This window comes from Typopeltis vanoorti, chromosome 19 (assembly GCF_054136105.1).
Source record: "Typopeltis vanoorti isolate ZY-2024b chromosome 19, IOZ_Tvanoo_1.0, whole genome shotgun sequence".
In the NCBI taxonomy this organism is placed as follows: domain Eukaryota; kingdom Metazoa; phylum Arthropoda; class Arachnida; order Uropygi; family Thelyphonidae; genus Typopeltis; species Typopeltis vanoorti.
In genome coordinates this window covers 35,660,901-35,682,274 of record NC_143567.1, presented here as the reverse complement: position 1 = coordinate 35,682,274, position 21,374 = coordinate 35,660,901, and the positions used below count along the sequence as shown (strand labels likewise).

At 36.7% G+C, this 21,374-nt stretch overlaps 2 protein-coding genes across 4 annotated transcripts in view; one reads left to right on the top strand and one right to left on the bottom strand.

Moving 5' to 3' along the window:
* The window catches only part of BRWD3 (bromodomain and WD repeat-containing protein), a 451,316-nt gene extending 444,546 nt beyond the window's left edge, over positions 1-6,770 (bottom strand). The window contains 4 exon segments of the mRNA XM_090409588.1: positions 6,184-6,243; positions 6,420-6,449; positions 6,527-6,585; positions 6,675-6,770. Coding sequence (XP_090265714.1) covers positions 6,184-6,243; positions 6,420-6,449; positions 6,527-6,585; positions 6,675-6,765 — 240 coding nt within the window. The 5' untranslated portion in view covers positions 6,766-6,770.
* A 213-nt stretch (positions 6,771-6,983) lies between these two features.
* The window catches only part of LOC150095994 (dehydrodolichyl diphosphate synthase complex subunit DHDDS-like), a 208,084-nt gene continuing 193,693 nt past the window's right edge, over positions 6,984-21,374 (top strand). The window contains exon 1 of one of the 3 annotated variants that reach the window (XM_090409669.1): positions 6,984-7,119. The gene's annotated coding sequence lies outside the window, so the exon portion shown is untranslated. Of the gene's footprint in view, positions 7,207-18,378; positions 18,490-21,374 lie in introns of those variants that run through there. The other 2 variants (XM_090409668.1, XM_090409670.1) reach the window with 2 other exon arrangements.

Below are 21,374 nucleotides of genomic sequence, written 5' to 3'. Positions count from 1 at the left end.
GATTTTTATTTAAAAATTTTTATAACAGTTATTTAATTTCACTAATGAATATATGACAGGAAAATATATTCATTTGAATATATTTTCATATATTCAAATAAATATATGAAAGAACAAGCCTTCCATCAGAAGGCTTGTTCTTGCTATATAGATGTACAAAGAAAGCTGTAACCCCCCCCCACCTCCTATAAACCAAATTAAAAAGAAAAAAAAAGTGTTCCAATTCCGTTAACTATAAATATAATTATCCCTTTCTGTTTTAAGCATTGTGGATCTAAGACTGAGCTTACTTGCCTGCAACTTTATGTACACTACATCGTTATAATATGAATTGAACTTACTGTTCATTCTATGCAAACAATCATTCTTTGCTAGGTTACATGTATGAGATTACAATGAAAAATTACAGAAAATATTGCTGAAACTAAAGTGGTTTTTTATTAAAGATTTTTGATTATTTATTGGTTAATGGATGATGATAAAGTTTTGGGATTTCATTTAAAGGATGACATCTACACAAAGTGACATGGTTTGTTTAGTGTCATAACTGTGTTAATTAATGTTATCACTGATGAAGCAGTTATAGCCAAGTCATGAGTACTGCATTCTGTCAATTGCATTTATTCTCTGGCAATGCAATATTTGGCTTCAATAATGAATTAATAACACAATTTTGAGCCCAAGAATTACAAGATATTTGTAAAATCTGACTATTTAAAAATTACAAGTTTTAGCACGTAAACTGTGCAAAACTAACTGCATTATTATTACATGACATATCCAAGGAGTTTGAGGACTCATTAAGGGAAGGCACTCTCCTCTACTCTACAACTCTCTATCTCCACTAATTAATCCACCAACTAAATGCACTGAATACACTTTTTGCTGTAATGCTTTGCACAGTAAGGTAAAGTTTTGGTATAAATAACACCAAAATATTAGATTTTTTCTTTTTACTCGAGTATATTGCATTTAGTACAGCTCTAAAAATGTTCTGAACTTGGGAGGGCAGGATTTACTATTGAAATATCAAGAATATTTTCCCAATAAATGGGAAAATATGAACATACACTGAAATTCATTACCAAAAGAACACTATACTTTATTACTAACTAGGGTACCTTTACAAATGTTTTTTCATATTATGGAATGTAAGGTATTTCTAACATCATTTATTTCAAAACTAGTTTAAAAACCTAATCCTCAAAAATTCAGATATCAAGATCACATTCTCTGTTTACTATTCACCATTAAAATTCACTATTCACCATTTACTATGCACAATTAAAAGATACTCTTGATCTTATCAAATACCACTTTACCCTGACATTTTTGAATTATTCAAGCATGCTGTTCACTGTCTATCTTAGTTGTTTTTAATGAAAGGCAAAAATATACAAATAATCGGATAGGACTGCATGGATTCCTCCCTTCCTTTAGTCAATATTATTATTACTGGTATCTCCATGGAGTCAGTAGACTCATTGGGAGACCAAACTAGCAAAACAATATCTGTCATATCTCTTCTTGAATTCATTTACAGACAAAGAGCTCACAACTAAGTCAGCCAATGAATTCCTCATTCACCACCCTCCAGGCAAAAAACCTTGTTCTGACACCTTTGTTAACCACACTCTTCTTTAATTTCCAGGGACGACCTCTTGTTCTTCCATCACTATCACACAGCTGAAACATTTCCCCTGCATCAATCCTATAAAAACCTTTCAGTAATTTAAATGTTTCTATCATATCCCCTCTTCTTCGCCTATCAACCAATCTCTGCAATCCACAAGCTCTCAATCTATCAATGTAGGGAGCATTTTTTTCACCAACTTGGTCACTCTTCTCTGAACCCTCTCCACAGCCTCCTCATCTCCAAGGAATCCAGGTGACCAGACCTGAGCACAGTAATCCAAATGTGGAAGTATCAATGCTTTATAAAAGGGAATAATAACCTCTTTATCTCTGGATGTCAGTGTGTTCCTCAACAACCAAGTAATCCTATGTGCAATCTTGGACATCTTAGCAATGTGTCCTCTGAACTTCATCTCCCTATCTACCAACACCCCTAAGTCCCTAGCCTCATCAATCTCTTGGAGTACCTTTCCATCAATGTAGTACACAGCTGGTAATCTTTTAATCCCAAAATGATTGATTTTACACTTTTTCACATTGAACTGACATCCATTATCTTTTGCCCATTTTACCAGCTTATTTAAATCATCCTGCAAACTTTCAACATCAGCTTGATTTTTTATTGCGCTACCCAACTTTGCATCATTAGCAAACAACTGAATATCTCCCTTTAAGCCATTTCCTATATCATTTATATACAAATTAAACAACAATGGCTCAAGCATAGAGCCCTGAGGCACACCATTGGGCACCTGCCTCATCCTGGACTCTGCTCTTCCATATACACATAGAAAACTTAAAGACAGAAAACTCAAACTAACTGATCAAATTTTCAATCTGGATGTGCCATATTAAATGTTTGCTATTTGGTCCTAGAAGCCCAACTAGCAAATACGTTATTAACAATGACATACAAAGGTGAGTCTATGATTCAACCAATGACAGTTCATGCCAATGAACTTAATGACTGACACAAATACAATTAAGGCATAAGGCCAGTATTTTATATATCATATGTTTGTTAAGTATGGATATTCTTCTGGCCAGTTTGCCTGTTTTTGCTGGAGGATAAATCCAGCTGACTCCATATGAGACTGGCTAATTTCCTTTCATTTGTAAACAGTGTTCTAGAAATTATTATAACTCAAGTCTTTTCAACTAAGAGTTAACATCACATAGTCCTTGCAATTACACCACTGAACAATTTTGCTACACAATACAATATCCTTGCAAGCATTGCTTAGCAATTTAATGAAAATAATGTATCACCAAAAGAAATTAACATAGGCATGCAATGTAACAGTGAGATAAACCTAGTATACAGAATGAAAAGCATAGATACTATTCACTAAGCAGAGTTACTTTATACACATAATATCCTTAGCTTCGGTTATCACTAATAATGCTTTTTGTGAAATAATTTCTTCCATGACTAGGTTTTTTTTCAATACATAGCATCACTATGACTCAGACACCAAACAAAAGTCGATGGAGTGGAGACACAAAGGTTCTCCATGGCCAAAGAAGTTCCGACCCAAAAGTCAGCAGGGAAAGTTCTTGCTATTATCTTTTGGGATATATGGTGCAATCCTTACCAAATACCTCAAAAAAAAAAAAAAAAAAAAAAAAAAAGTGAAACTGTTACAGCAGCAGTTTACTTAATAGCTCTGAAGCTGTTAAGTAGACTGCTTAACATTTCCCCTGGCATTTTTCCTTACTGAAGGAAAAATGCCAGGGGGAACTGAGCAGAGGTATGTTGCTTTTGCAGGACAATGCACCTGCTCACAAAACCTGACAGACTACACAACTTGGGCTTTCAATGTCTACCTCACCCACCCTATTTGCCAGACCTGGCCACACTGACTACTTCCAAATTTAAAGAAACACTTGAAAGGAACAAAATTTACCACAGATGATGAAGTCATATCTACAGCTGAGGACTGGTTTGTGCAATAAAGGAAAGACTTTTTTTCTCAGAGCATTGCAAATGATGCAGCAGCATTGTAACAAGTGTATAACACTTCATGGGGAATATATAGAATAATGTGTAAGTTACATGGTTCTACTTCAATTCCTTCATGCTGATTGTCACAACTTTTCAGCACACCCTTGTACATATATATCCACACATGCACCTTTCACCAGAATTCATACTATGGATAAGTAAATTCTTTTATGACTAGTAAATTTAAGTGGCATTTCTGTATCTGGATTTTTATTTATCACAAAATAGCAGCTTATTCTATAAATCTATAAATGAATACTATTACTCATTCAAATCACACTGAAAGAAAGGACTGAATAATGCTGATGTGAATAAAATCAACTTTATTCAAATTCCAACTTTACTGCTTTCTTATCACCACTTCTGTCATAATTTTGCATTTCTACCCATTCAAGATAACCTAGACAGGACTTGCGCCCATAGGACTTTGAAAGTTGACTGACATTCACTTTAACATTCCTTGCCTGAGTGGAGTTGTACTCTGCATGGCTGTGGATGATTCTGTGGGGGAGATGAGGCTCATCTTCACCTGAACAGAGCTGTGAATACCAACAACTGCCAGGTATGAGCTACACAAAACCTGCATACAATATAACAAATTCTTTTGCACTCACCAAATTTACTGTGTGGTGTAAATTTACAGTTTTGTTTATCATTGGATCATTCTTCTTTGAGGACATTTGCCAGTCAGGTCCTGTGACATGCTCAGCTACTACTAAGAGCTATCATGATATGATAAACAATTTTATTGTACCACAGCTACAGCAGCACCTGTGCATAGATTCAGTCATTTTCATTCAGGATGGGGCCCTTCCACACATTGGTCAATCTGTACAGGAGGTTCTTCAAGAACACTGCACAAAATCCAGAGTAATCAGCTGTGAATTTCCCACTGCATAGCAACCTCACTCAACTGATATGAACACCTGTAACTTCTGACTCTGGGGGATTTCTCAAAGAAAGGGTTTATTGAGATCATCCTGATAACTTGTGGGTCCAGACCAGCTGTGTTCTGCTGTTGAATACACTGTGCAAAGGATGCAGTTTTTGGCATACCGGGAAGGGTAGCACATTAAATGGTGCAAACCATGAATGCATAATAGAAGTGAATAAAAACGTGTTATTTAGAAGTGAATAAAAATGTGTTTGGTTCCTTATGCACACACACACACACATTTGGTACATCATAGTGCCCCTGGTGGTGAATTTTGAAAGTACTACTTATTTTTCTCAGATATCACTTCAGCATGATGCACAAGGTATTTCTCAAAGTTTGAATCACTGGATGCTCCACAAAGCCTTAAACAAGGATACTTTAATTTTGATTAGCCTGTATTTACCAATATTTGTGACTGGAACATGCCTTATTTTCTTAAGATTTGTCTGGTTTGCACATGAAAAAAAAAGCTTTAACCCTCCCCTCTGTAAATGAGATGCCAATGCTAATCTAAAGATGTTTTATTTCTTATAAACGCCCAAATCACTAATAAGCCTCAACATCTTAGAACCAAAAGATTCAAAAATGTGGTTTAAAAAAAAAAAAAACTGCAATATGTCAAATATTGCAATGCTCTTCTAACAAGCTAAGAAAGTTTTATATGTATTAATTAGATGGCTCATTTTTTCTGATTTTTAATTCATTGCTTTTAATGTTTCAAAAGTTTTATGATTAAAAATATTAAAATTAATTACAATTTGTATGCTGTTCTAATTATATAATTTTAAGAATTTGAGGCTATTTAAAAAAAAAAAAGGAAATGTACTATTCTTTAAAATTTTTATCTGAACATACTTGAGAACTTTTATTAGAATGTTCTTGTTCTCCCCTATATCCCTAGTAAATTGAATTATCACCTATTGTAAGCATACAATCAGGCTTTGCAAATTGTTAATATATATATGTATTACTATCATCATCATGACAATGAATGTGGAATGAATATGACAAGCTCATTATATGCCAAGTTCAAAAAAAAAAAAAAAAAAGTTTAATTTATCCAAATATGAAATTGTGTTGGTGTTTCTGAAAGAATAACCTTAATAAAATTTAGGTGTTATATAAAAATCATGTTACTATTTATTTATTTATTAATCGCAAAGAGATATATACTTCTTTGTGTACTTCAATTTTGCACTGTCACGTGAGTTGCCACGCTGTCATGAAATTAATACGTAGTATATAATTCTAACACTAGATGGCACGGTAATACGTCAATCGTTTCCTTAAGATAGCATTACGAGCAACGAAGCTGGCAACGACCTGATTGGACAACATCCTTATTACATATGCTTGACGTCATATATGAGATGCAGGTTTCTTATGTTAATACCATGGACATACCAAGAGGAAAACGTTTATTTCGGAGAGGAGAACCGATTATTTTAACTAAATTTATATATTTCATACAAAATAGTCATCTAAATAAGCATAGCTAGCTTTCATGCTTGAGCATTACAGTGTATAATCAGTTACCATACACAATGCAATACATTCCAGAAGTAAAGTGCTGTATTTTTTATAAAAGTAAAAGTTTTTGACTTACCAACTCAAAAAAACTTCGCCGATGTTCATTTCCAACCCAGTCAAGACGTTTCGACAATAACTATAAAAAAATATTTTTTTAAAAAAAAATTCACTTTTACACATGATAGTTCACATACTATGTAAACATGTATCAGAAACATGTGCATCTAACAAACCGGCTATGTTTTGGTGTCTAAATAGACCACGTGCAGTGCACGAGGTACTATACTTAGCAGTAGTGTACGAACAACTCACCCCATGTTCCTCGATTTCTTGCTTCAAAATCTGTAAAAGAGAGAAAATATTGTTAAACAGTGAAGATAACAATATAATCTACAATATTCTAAGAAACTGTTTCTTACCTCTGCACTCTTTCTACAAGGTCCTGCGGCCAAATATTTTGCGATGAGTAGGTACAATTCTGCAAACAAGCAATCAGTAGTTAGTACGTTTAGCACTCGCAAATGTTCAACTCTACAAAACAAGCTTTGTACTGAAGCGTATACTAACCTGCCTCTAGAGACGCTGATTTCTTATCATTCTGAACATTCCCAGACATCTTTCTCTTAAACTTTTTAAGTTCGGTATTGAACAATGACATATAATTTGTCAAAACACTATGTTAACAAAGTCGACATTTTACTGCAGAATCCTATACAAACATGAATCACCCTGAACGACATTGAACACGGAATCAGGTTAAGGAAAGGAACTCATTACGCTATTCAAGATAGTTCGTTGTGAGCTATGTCATATAATTTTCATTAATTAAATAAAATATATAAAATAACACCATTACATAAATATTAGCCTACGTGGAAGGTAAATAATATTGGAACATGCTCAAATATCATGAAAATCAAAGGATCGTAAGTACATGGGATCTCTTAAGCAACGAGCGATCTTGCTGCGCATGAGTAGTGAAGTCATGGCGGAACCGCCTTCAGTGTGAAAGGTAGGATGTCGAGTTTGTTGTAGGTGTTATGCCGTTAACGTTTTATAACTGTGCGTTTTTCAATTTTCAAATTTTAAACCCCTGCAAGTATGTACTTTAGGATTTATTGTTTTAATCTGTCTATACATATATATCAGTGGTTAATATTACTTTCGTTGTAAGCTAATGCTAGCACATTTCGGACTCGCGGAATGGTCCAAATGCATTTGTAGGGGAGTGTAAATAACATAAAATCTTATAGAAACATTACATCTTTTAAAAAATATCATGAATTTCTTTTTATGTAATAATTTCTGAATTCATTTTTTCACGTTTGTAAATTCAAGCTATAAAATGGCTAACTCGGTATATCATTAGTTTATTAAATTTAGATAAATAATATTGCTTGCTTTTGTATACGTCAAAATAATTGCTGATGTGTACAGATATTTTTACTCCTTTATTTTTAAAATTCATTACGTTGTTCACATTAAACCTGTTATGAGAATTGGTCACTATTTTCAAAATTATATGCAAAAAAAGAAAGGGAAGTAAGCTACACGTTGTAATAACAGTACATTTTATTTTGTCATTTAAATTTGCAATATTGCAAAACTATAGCAATATTATTAAAATTGATATTAAGAATGAGTCATTTTAGTATGATAATAAATCGTACAAAAATTTCTACATATAGCATGAAATAAATTTTTATGATTGTGCATAGGGGTCGAAGAGTACAGCATATTACGGGAAGAGACCGGTGTTCAAGTAGCGAATTTGGGGGAGAGGAGGGATTCGCTGCAAATGACAGCAGATGATGAGTGTGCCCATTCAAAATGAAGAACCAATAGGAAAATGGTGCTAGTGGTTTTGGAGAGTGGCATACAAAATATGTAGTGGGTGTTTCTATAGGGTAGAAATGTAGATGATGATGAGTGTGAGTTGCTCAGTATAAATTGCAAATATGGGGAAGCCTACTTAACAGATTGTAGTAACGGTGAGAAGGACATTCACCAGCAGAAATAAGAATGTGGTGCTGGTTCCAGCATATGAAACATGAGCATACTTTATATGCTGGAACCACCATATACAACCTCTAGATTACTCTATGTAGATCTGGTCACCTATATTTCAAGGAATTGGAAAAACTTCAAAAGAGATACAGTAGTGGATTATGAAGATAATGCAAAGACTTTCGGTATGGAACAAAGGAAGGAAAATGTAATCTGTATGGGAGAAGGAGATGATGGAGAGATATCATTGTATGACATAAATAATATAAAACACTTCCATGTCAACTTCATGGCCTTAAACATAAATGATTACTCTGTCACCATTCATATAGTTCATAGAGAAAGGAATGGGGGGAAGGAGTGTAATTGATGATAGCTGATGAACTACAGCCAAGGAGAATTGAAGATGAACTGCAGGATAGTGAAAAGAGCTCATTTGAGGCTATTTTGTGTGAGATTGAGACTAGTGGAATAAAATATACAGTTGGGTGCTGCAATAGACCAGGTGATGGAATAGATGGTGGAGATAGTATGCATAGCCAAATAGACGCAATGAGTGGAAGGAGGGTATTATTATGGGGGATTTTAACTATGGTAGCATTGATTGGAAGGAGGAGATCATGGGAGGAAGGAATTGGATTTTATGCAGTTATTAAGGGATAACTACTTGAGACAGCATGTAATGGAATATACTAGGGGTTCGAGAGTGCTTCACCTAGTAATTGCATCTGAGAATTTGACTGTAATGAATATGACCGTGTTGCCACCAATTGGTGAGAATGATCATAATGTCTTGACTTGGGAGATGGCTAAATGTGTTGAATTTTCAATTAATAAAGGGTACATGTGGAATTACCGGGCTGGTAAGTATGACAAGCTTAGGAGATTGCTTGGATCAGTGCCATGGCATGTAAAACTGCAAGGACTGGAGGTTGATAGTGCATGGGAAGCGGTAAAGGAGCATTTGAAGGAGGTAATGGCTGACTGTATACCTAGAGTCCGGATAGTAAATCAAGTAGGGGTTAAATGGATGAATAACACCATTAAGCTGCAAAAAACTGTGGAGGGAATTTAAGCAAAAGGGCGACCTGCAGGTCCATGAACAGTATAAAGCACAGGCCAGAAAGGTAACAAGTGTGGTAAAAAAAAAGCAAAAGCGGATTATGAACGGAAATTAGCAATGCAAGCTAAAGAGAATCCCAAACAGTTTTTTCGATATGCTGCAAGTAAAAGAAAAAATGTATACGGCAGAATGATTTTATGGAATGCCGATGGTAGGGAGGTAATTGAATCAGTTGATATAGTGGAATTACTGAGTGAGCACTTTGCAAGTGTATATCATCCAGGTGGTGATATTGCAGGAATGAAGGAACCAATAGCTTATAGGAATTGAGGTGAATGAAATGGAGGTGAATAGTACAGGGTGTTCGGGATAAATTTGACATATTATTTATAATTAATTATATTTTTCCGTAAGTTACATGTATTAACACACACTTCTCTTCATTTAAAAGTTTGGACCCTTCTTCATTCATATACAAGATGTCAGAAAGGATGGATAGCTGGAACCCACCTGAATCATGGAAGAGAATAACTTGTATCATGATGATTCGTGCCCGCCATCAAAATAAGGATATTACGACTGCTGCCCAATGCTCCCTGAATACAGTAAAAACAATCAGGCATGAACTAGAGACTTGCAATGGTGACTACGAGGATGTAGCAAGAAGAAAGATCCCTAGCAGACGATATGATTGCGTTCGTACAGCAGAATTCCTCGCAAATCTGCAGGAACAGGTGTTGAAGAACCCTGGCATTGGAATTCGGGCTTTGTTCGTGGAGTTGCTAACTGTAGTCAAGCCCTGGATAACAAGGGTAGCCAATGGTAGGCCGTATGTATGGCAGCAGGATTCGGCCCCTTGCCACACCTCTGGGAAAAGTCAAAAATGGTTGTCTGAAAATTTCTACGACTTCACCAGTCCAAATGTTTGGCCTCCAAACTCCCCAGACCTTAACCCCATGGATTATTTTGTATGGGGCGCAGTTGAAAAAGACACCAATCGCACTTCCAGTAATACAAAAGCCCAGTTAATGGATAAAATTAAAACAGTTTTTGCGGCCCTTCCCAGGGAGACTGTAGCATCAGCTTGTTCGAGGTTCCGAAGCAGAATTGAAGCTGTGATCGATGCTAATGGTGGTTATTTTGAGTAAATCTTGTTGATAGTATTGTAATTAACTCTGCCTGTAATGTTTTTTTTGTCAATTCATTAAATTTAATAGATACAAAGAAGATTTTCTTTTTCCTTACGAAACTGTCAAATTTATCCCGAACACCCTGTATATTACAAAACCTTAATGTGAATACAGCTGTGGGATTGGATGGTATACCAGCTTGGGTCTTACATGAAGCAGCTAAAGAATTGTCAGTGCCCTTGACCATTTTGTTTAATTTGGGTCTCGGGTCTGGGTTAGTCCTGAGGGGGTGGAAAGAGAGTAAAATAGTTCCACTGCATAAAGGAGGTTCCAAGACTGCTGTTGCAAATTACCGACCGATCAGCATATCAGCAGTCGTCAAGGTTTTGGAGAAAGCAGTCAAGAGAAAAAATACAGGACTGGATAGATGAAAATGGGATACTGTATGGGGACAGCATGGTTTTGTGAAAGGTAGATCATGCCTCACTAATTTAAGTTTTATAACACAGTGAGGGCTGAACTGGATAAAGGTAATGGGTATACAGTGATACTGTTGGACCTTGCCAAGGCTTTGACAGGACAACACATGGAATTCTAATCAGTAAACTGCAGTATATGGGGATGGATATAGGGTTTGTGAGATGGATAGGAGGGTGGTTGATGGAGAGATATCAGAGAGCAGTTTATTCAGGGATAGAGTCCAAAAGACGACATGTGACTAGTGGTGTACCACAGGGTTCTGTTCTTGGACCACTACTATTTAATTTGTTCATTAACGATATAGGAAAAGATCTGAGGGGAACTGTTCATTTGTTTGCTGATGATGCAAAGTTGGGTAGAGCAATAGTGAATGCACATGATGTCAAAATTTTGCAGGATGATTTGGATACATTGGAGGACTGGGCTAAGGAGAATGGATGTCAATTTAATGTGGCAAAGTGTAAGGTTATGCATTTTGTGGTGAAAAGATTAGCAGCAGTATACCACATTGGTGGAACTCTACTCCAGGAGATTGATGAGGCCAAGGATTTGAAGTGTTTGGTGGATATGGAGTGGAAGTTTAGGGGAGCACATTGCAAAAGTGGCTAAATCAGCTCATCAAATCACTTGGTTACTGAAGAATACTTTGACAAGCAAGTTATTGTTCCTCTGTATCAAGCCTTGATAAGACCCCATCTTGACTACTGTGCCCAGATCTGGTCACCAGGGTTTCTTCTTGATTAGGAGGAGGTGGAGAGGATCCAGAGGCGAGTGACCAAGATGATAGCAGGTCTATAAAATGAACCTTATGAGAACAGGTTGAAGATTTGTGGGTTGAAGAAATTGGTTGATAGGTGGAAAAGGGGGGTGATATCATTGAGACATTTGAGACTTATGGAAACCCTTCAAATTACTGAAGAGTTTCTATAAGATTAATTCAGAGGATATTTTTGAGAACAGGACTGGTGGTTGGAGGACTAGGGGCCATCCATAGAAACTGGGCAAGAGTGTGGTTAGCAAGGGTGTTAGAACTAGGTTTTTCACTTGGAGAGTGGTGAATGAGTGGAATAAGTTGCCAGAGTCTGTTGGGGTGCCATGACTCTGAATGAGTTTAAGGGAAAGTATGATATTGTGGTTGTTGAGTAGTTGTTTAGGGCCTCCCTCGATGAGTATAAGGACTCCTTATGGTTGCCCATAATAATAATAATAATAGCTTAATGTAAATAGTGTATCTTAATCCTGTTGTTTCTCCAGAATCTTCACAGACAGCGTCAAAAATGACTGCCCACCTCAACTATCCAACAACACTTTACACAATTTCATCCATAAAAAGTGGTACTTAGGCATTAGTCAGATCTGGTATTTCAATGTCAGTGAATGTGAAACCTAGAATTTCCCCTTTCTTATCTGTTCTATTCCAAAATGGATTTTCCACACTTTGATGCATTCATTGCCTAGCAAAGGTTGGTCGATTGGTAGAGCCTCTGCTATTAATGGCTCAGCAAAAAGTTAAGCAAGTTTGAATGTAGTTAGTAGTTGGAAGGGTTCAATCGTTCGATGCTGTTGGCACACTCTCCCTCAATGAGTCTCTGGACTCCCTGGAGGTGTCACATAATAATAATAATTTGATAGCACTGTTACCTCTTTGAACCACTATATCTCAAGCTAAATTTTCTGCAAGCTAATTATCTGAACAGTGAAATTATCCTTGGGGGAGAATTTTACTTGCACTTCAGTTGTCCAATCTCTATCTCCGTCATTCAAGCTGGAAGAGATGTTGAAGTATCAAACATTTGCTCTTAATAATGATCTAACACAAATTGTTTGTCTATATTAAAACACTGGATAATCCTCAACATCCACTTGACATGCTGCAGTTTTTTTTTTTAAGTAACCAACTGTCTGTCCAAATATACTGCTGATTTCAGCTCATCTCAGTAACTCAGACTATAACATATCTGAGCTAACAAGATGAGTTCTGTGGAAGAAGTTGCATTTAATTAATGTTTCCACTCTTCCGAGACAAACAGCTGCTCCAACCAACAAAAATAATCTTTCCTGGGATGAGTGCCTTCAATCTGCACTCTGCCCCGCTAGTATCTAAAACTTGATTCTCCAACAAGTTTGTCAGAGTCATGTTAGAGGTTTAATGGAGTAAAGCAACACTGTGAAAGGATTAAAAATATGATTAAATTCTTCCCAAATTTTTTCTCGGTCACAGCAGTGTAGTATTGTTACAGACCTAGTGGAACAGATAATTAGTGTGAAAGTAAACATCATAGGTAATTTTAATTATCTGAACACTGATTTGTTTGCAGTGAAATCTCATGAGAAGAATGAAACTGTTAATATTCCATTTAGAAAAGATTATATGCTGAACTACAAAGCAGGAAATTATGACCATAAATTAAAGATACCAAGAAATTATATACTTGGTTTAATTCTTTATCCAAGTGTAAGTGAACAAAGTTTGTACCTGAAGTATTTTCAGGACTGGGGGCAACTCATGGTAAAGGCAGTTTGAGGTAAAAGACTTCACATCATGACTTCATTCATGAGTTGCCCCCAGTCCTAAAAATACTTCAGGTGCAAACTTTGTTTGCTTACATGTGGATAAAGGATTAAACCAAGTAGATAATTTCTTGGTATCCTTAATTTATAGTATAAGCAAGTGGAAAAACTTTCAACAATGAAATTATGACCATTTATGCTGGGTTCTGCATCATGGTATTATTATTATTATTGTTGTTCTGGGCAACTCCAAGGAGTCGACAGACTCATCAAGGGAGGCCCTAACATCATGTCAACAACTATTCGACATTGACACAGTATCTATCATACCTTGCCTTGAACTCATTCATGGTCGTAGCACCCACAACAGACTCTGGAAGCTTATTCCACTCATTCACCACTCTCCAACTAAAAAACCTAGCTCTAACACCTTTGCCAACCACGCTCTTGCCCAGCTTCCATGCATGGCCCCTAGTCCTCCCACCACCAGTCATATTTTCAAAAATATCTTCTGGATCAATCTTATAGAAACCCTTCAGTAATTTGAATGTCTCAATCATATCACCCCTCCTTCGCTTATCGTCCAATCTATGCAACCCACAAATCTTCAACCAATTCTCATAAGGTTCATTCCACAGACCTGCTATCATCTTGGTCACTCGTCTCTGGATCCTCTCCACTTCCTCCCCATCACGAAGAAACCCTGGTGCCCATAACTGGGCACAGTAGTCCAGATGGGGTCTTATCAAGGCTCGATACAGAGGAACAACAACTTGTTTGTCTCTGCATGTTAAAGTATTTTTCAGAAGCCAAGTGATTTGATGAGCTGATTTAGTCACGTTTGCAATGTGCCCCCTAAACTTCAATTCCTTATCCACCAACACTCCCAAATCCCTAGCCTCATTAATCTCCTGGAGTATGGTCACCTTTCTCCATAAATTCCCTCCATAGTTGTTTCTTTTTTTGCAGCTCAAGCTTAATGGTGTTATTCATCCATTTAACCCCTACTTGATTTATTATTCGGACTCTAGGTATGCAGTCAGCCATTGCTTCATGCAAACACTTCTTAACTGCCTCCCATGCACCATCAACTTCTAGTCCTTGCAGTTGTACATGCCATGGCACTGAACCAATCAAACTCCTAAGCTTGTCATACTTTCCAGCCCGATAATTCCACATGTACCCTGTCTTAATTGAAAATTCCACACCTTTAGCCACCTCCCAAGTCAAGACCCTATGATCACTCTCACCTATTGGTGGCAATGTGGTCATATTTGTTACAGCCAAATCCTCAGATGTAATTGCTAGGTCAAGCACTCTCTGACCCCTAGTATTTTCCATTACATGCTGTTGCAGATAGTTATCCCTTAATAACCGCATAAAATCCAATTCCTTCCTCCCATGTGTCCTCTCCTCACTCCAATCAATGCGACCATAGTTGAAATCTCCCATAATAATTACCCTCCTTCCACTCATTTCTTCTATTTGCTTGTGCATACTGTCACCACCATCTTTTCCATCACCTGGTCTATAGCAGCACCCAATTGTATATTTAGTTCTGCTAGCCACAATCTCACACCAAATGGCCTCAAATGTGCTCTTTTCTCTATCCTGCAATTCAACTTCTGTTCTCCTTGGCTGTAGCTCATCAGCTATCATCAACAATACTCCCTCCCCCCATTTTATTCTCCCTGTCATTCCTGAACACGCTATATCCATCACATTCAATCCCACTAGCTATATCGTCTACAGTCAGCCATGATTCATTAATACCAATAACCTGTGGTCTGGAAGTGCCAACAAATGGCCAGAAACTCTTCCTTCTTGTTCCTAATACTCCTAGCATTAGTGTACATGAATTTAAGACCCCCCCATTAGCCCCAACCGTACCTTGATGCCTTATATTAACTATCCCACTCTGATTTGTTGTTCTTATTCGCTCGAGTATATTGTATTCATTCATACATTCGACTGCCTCCCTAAGGACTGTATATCTACCCTCCCCCCTTAATAAATCTAGTTTCCCTGAATTTGCATATCCACTACATTCAGCAACACTTTCTCAAGTCTCCTTACACCATAACCATTCAAATGCAAGCCATCCATCTTATATAGATCCTTTCACCCATCAAACTCACTCCACACATCCACAAATTCCACACCACTCATCATACATAACCCACGCATAAAATCATTCGTAATTATGGCCCTCCTTTTAAACATTTCACTGTCATACCGTGGCAAAAGACTAATCATTCTAACTCTCTCACTCTTTTCTTTTGCTACCTCAAACAATTCATTCAGGTCTTCTATCATTTCCATTTTATCTCCTTTCAAATCATTCGTACCTGCCACAACAATCATTTCTTTCACCCTTTCCTTTTGCTCTCTAATAGACTCAGTTACATCCTTTATGGTCGCACCAGGTTGGTACGATTTTGTCAAATCCTCTGCTAACACAGCTCGTACTAACGAATCTCCATACAGCACTCTATCCTTCATTTTGTTCATGTTCACACTCATACGCCTATTTTTCCTGTCATACTTTTTATTATTGGCTGGTTCAGTCAGTCGACTTTTGCTCATACGCTCTAGCTGCTGTTTTGCCCTTTGTATCACACCATTCAACAACGCGATCTCACTCATTGCATCTATCTCATCTTTTTTATTCTCTGTCAAACCATTAATACTATCATTCACACTCTCACAATTATCTGGTACAACCTCGCCGTTTCTTGTCATATCCCTATTTTCTTCATTTTGAAGTTTGACAAAATTATCACACTCACGATCCGAAATACACTTCAATTCCTCATTCTCCCTACATTTTCTACACACATTCACTCCTTTATTATCATCTAACCACACTGCACTCTGCAAAGCGTACATTTCACAGATAGTACACTGAATCATCTCCTTTACATTACCGTTCTTGAAAGAAGATGGCGAACCATCATTACTGACCGCCATTTTCCTTCGTACTGGAGCCATACTTACTAGTAACGTATTTTATCAAATTATAAATTATAAACACCAAAAACACACAAATAGACGCACTAAGATACGCAAGGCAAACAAAACTGCGCAATATTAAAGTAAATTTATCAACGATAACTGAAAATAACACTTATCTTATCAGGAGCTTTCACGAACACTACACACTATGAATCCTTCTAGCGACTTCCCGACATAGATTATGTTATAAAACACTTTAGCACACTAATAAAACTACAATATACTAAATATAATATACTAAAATTACTCAATTAAATCTAACAAAATATTTAATAAATCAACAAAAATCACAAATCTTTCAGGAGCTCTCCGACAGTACGTCTCTTCACCAGCTAGCCTCGACACCAACCTTTATCATTTGTTGGATGGGAGATCTTTAAAAATACTGAAATGATGCAGTATCAGAATGTGTCGCTTGAGTTTAAAGAATAAATAGAGTAGGAATGTAATGGATGTGTAATCTAAGCAAGAGATTTGTAAGAAAAAAAAAAAGATGTAGAAGAAATATCATGTGCATAAGGATGAGATTATATCAGTTATGAAATTTATTAGCAGCAGGCCAGAAGAGTCGCAACTGTTGTATGGAAAGCTAAGTGAGTATGAAATGAAATGGGCTGTGTGAGCTAAAGACACCCCAAAAGAATTCTATCATTATGCTACAAGTAAAAGAAAGAATGAATATGAAAGAATAACTCTACTGAATGCAGGAAAGAGATTGACTAATGCATGCCTATATTACTAAAAGCTATCAATCTGGTGTATACAACATTGAACTGAGTGCTACCTCTTTACTGGGTGAAAAAACTCGGGTGTATAACGGAGAAAGCACTGGAGCTGTGGTACAAATTGAATAAGAATTCGGCCATTGGGGACTGACGGGATATCAGAACAGATGATAAAAAACATTCAGTTGAATTGGTTGTTTCTTTGACCTGGCCATATAATTTGCATCTTAGAACAGAGAAGATTCCACAAGAGAGGAATGATAATCTCATTGCATTAAGGTAGTGCAAAGACTGATGTGTCTGTCTATTGACCTGTCAGTATTTCCGTAGTGCGAAGATTATGGAAAAGAATCCTCTTTGTCAAAGCTTGCATACAGAAATGGGTTCACAGAGAATCTACACTTTGCAATGTGAACAGCTTGAGTTTATTAAGGAAAAGTCATGTTTGAGTAACTTACATTTTATAATGTAACTGTTAACATAGACACGAGGAGTAAATGTACCATGATACTTTTGGACTTTCAAACGCTCTTGGCATTGGAAGACTTGCATAAATTGGAAAATATGGGATTGGAATATGAAATATTAGCATGAATATGAGGATGGTTGAGTGACATATCAAAAAGTGGTATGTGAGGATTGTCAGTCTGCAAGACTCACGTGGTGTGCCACAAAGATCAGTTATTGATCTAGTGTTATTCAATCTGTATATTAATGAATTGGAAAGGATTTGATATGCAACCTATAGTTATTTCCTGATAATGCAAAGATTGGTAGAGTAATCAGAAATGCAGTACTTGAAGAATCTACTTGTCTGGAATAAGCTGGAATTGTGAGCATGTAAAAATGGATGGCTGTCAACTCAATGTTAATAAATGTCTTCTTCATCAGTAATTTTCTGTCTACTGCTGGACAAAGGGCCCCCAACCCAATATGTTCATTCTGTTCTATCTTGACTTTTTCTATGCCACTGAGTTCCTGCCATCACTTTAATGTTATTCTCTCACTGTCTCTTTGGTCTTCCTATATCTCTCTCTTTCCTCATCTGGGATATTCTGATATCAAGTTTGCCCTTTTTTGAATGTGACCCTTTGCCATTTGGATCTTTTAATGTCTGTTATGATGTCTCTCACCATAGTTTGAGTTCTAACCCAAATATTGCATGTCTTTCCATTTTCCTGAGTAAACCTCAAATTGTCTGAAGTTTTTAGTTAAAATCCACGCTTCATTTCCATATGTGATGACCAGAAGTATACTACCATTGAATATTTTTCTTTTAATATAGACTGGGATGTTTCCTTTGAATGCTTCATGGAGTTTTTCCAAAGGCTGTCCAGCAAAGTCGAATTCTCCATACTTCTACATAGCCTCCCTCTACTGTGATCTTTTGTCCTAGGCAAACATAGGTTACTACATCAATTTCCCTGTGTTCAATTTGTACTGGCATTTTGGTGATGTATCTATTATACATTATTTTTGTTTTGTCTTTGTTTATATTTAATCCTTTCTTTTTACTTTCTGCTTTCAGTTGATTTATCATTTGTCAAGTTTTTCTGCAGAGTTTTCTAAAAGAACAATGTCATCAGCTAGTTATAGGTGATGGTGTGTAATTTGTTATGAGGAAATATCTATTATTATTATTATTCAAACCTCAAATCAAACCTGTAACACATGCAAAATACCTTGATCTCTACATAGATTGCCACCTTAAATGGACAAAACTTATAGAATACCTACATACCAAACTCTGGATCATCGCAGCAAAACTCTTCCAAGTAAAAGACATTATTCCATCCAACATAAAAAAAACTCTTATATCACAGTATCTGTGAATCCTTACTCAGATACAGTATAACAGTCTATGCAAACACATCTAACAAAATTAGAAATATTAGAAAATTGTGTCAATGATTTGGACGCCTTATATGTAACAAGCAATATCCAACCAGCACATGGTGACACACAAAATCCTGAGCATTAAAAACCTGAAACACTACATAACATTAATAAGGAATTACTTCAACATCACCTATCGAAACAACAGAGACACATATCGTATAACTCGACCTACAACAACAACTCTCTACATCCCTACACCCTTCAACAACTCATACGGTTCTTTTGTGAGATCACATAAGATACCCACGCAAGTACCAAGAAATTTAAAACACATATTATAGATAACTATAGAACATTAAAAGGGGTGCTTAAGAGTCAAAGCTGTATAACTGAGAGGAGACCTCCACATAGCCTTTAAAGGAATGCAGAGAACTGACCAGGGCTTCTGACATAATGTCCAATCCTCACCTTCTCGTGGTGCACTCTGCTGGGTATCTACTTGGATACTGAACGAACGAGGATGGGCTGGCAATTTGGGATTTAGCCGACCAAATTGTATTCTTATTGGTTAAACCAAAATAAAATATGATAGTACGATATGACAAAATTTCATGCTGGCTGGGGCATCACCCGGTTAAACAGGGTCCCCGTTGTTTTCGCCAGGGAACCAGGACGAACAGCGAAAAGTCAGCTACTGGAACAAATCTGAAAACAAACCCCAACTCAACATCACCAGAGTTAAAGATCGGTACTATCAACATAAGAAACCTGAATGGCAAAGAAACGGAGCTAGCTGAGGAATTAGATAAGTACCAGATCGATATAATAGGCGTGACTGAAACAAAAAAGACAAAAACTGGTGAGATCTTTCTTAGCAATAAATACAAAATGTTATATTCAGGCAATGACAATCAAGGAAAAGGAGCAGCCATAGTATTCAACACAAAATACAAGGCTAATCTTCTTGAATGGCAGTCAGTCTCAAGTAGAGTAATGTGGGCAAATATGAGAATAAGGAACTGAACAATGAGACTTATTTGTGCCCATGGTCCCACAGAAGGTTCTACTAAGATAGAAGTGGAGGAATTTTTTGAGGCTTTAGAAAAAGCAACTGACACAATGAAAAAGGAAAAGTTGGTCCTTGGAGGTTCAGTGGCAAACTGAAGAAAACATTGACTGATTCTGCCATAGAGGCATGTGGTGAGGTTGTCTGCAAGGATAAAAAAATCAGAACTCCCTGGTGGACACAGGAAGTTAAAGAGGCAATGAAGGAAAAGAAGAAAGCACATCAAAAGTTCCTGGCAAATAAGGCAGCATTTGCTCTTAGAGAATACAGAGACAAATGTAAGAAAGCGAAACACTGTGTAAAACTAGCTAAACAAAAGTCATGGGAGGACTTTGGCAAGAATATAGAAAATAAATATCAAGAAGGTGGCAAAATATTCTGGAGGTTGTTGAAGAAGCTTAGGAATGGAGGAAAGAGTGCTGTAAAAGGAGTTAGAGATGATAAAGGTGATGTGAAAACAGGGGAAAAAGATATCCTTGAAGTATGGAGTAATTACTTTGAAAAACTGCTAAATGAAACAAGCAGTGATGACAGCACAGTGGTAAAAAACACTGACCAGGCATGCAGTCAGGAATACATATCCATACTTGAAGTAGAAAAAGCCGTCAAAGGCTTGAAATGTGGAAAGGCAGCAGGAGTAGATGATATTCGACCAGAAATTCTGAAGTATGGTGGTATAAAAGTCTTACATGGCTGCACTGCATAGTTTAGAAAGCCTGGACAGAGGGACGAATTCCCGATGATTGGAGTAAAACTCTCATAGTGCCCATATATAAAAAGGGAAATAAAGCTGAATGTGAGAATTGCACAGGTATTTCCTTACTGAGTGTTCCTGGCACGATCTATGCAAGTATACTTGAGAAACGGTGTTGAGAAGAATTGTGGAAGAAAAGCTGGGTGAAGAACAAGCTGGATTCAGGCCAAATAGAGGCTGTCAGGATCAAATCTTCACTTTACAACAAATAGTGGAGAAATCGTGGGAATATAACAAAGATCTGTATTTGAGTTTTGTCGATTTGGAAAAGGCATATGACAAGGTGCCAAGAGAGAAGCTATTCAATACGCTGCAGTTATATGGTGTCAATAGGGCATTATATCAAGCAATACTTAGTCTTTATTTGAGTTGTAAGTCAGCAGTTAGAATTGAAAGAAGTACAGGAAGATGGTTTAATGTTAAATCTGGTGTGAGAGAAGGATGTACATTATCCCCTCTGTTATTCATTATCTATATGGATCACATTATGAAGGAAAGTGGTATTAAACATGATATCAAAATTGGAGATGTTAATGTCAGCTCTTTGCTCTATGCGGATGATGTTATACTTCTAAATAAATCCGCTACAAGTCTGCAAGATTCTCTGACTAAATTGAATAGCTGTTGTAATAGATATGGTATGAAGGTCAGCAATAAAAAGACAAAGACAATGAAAA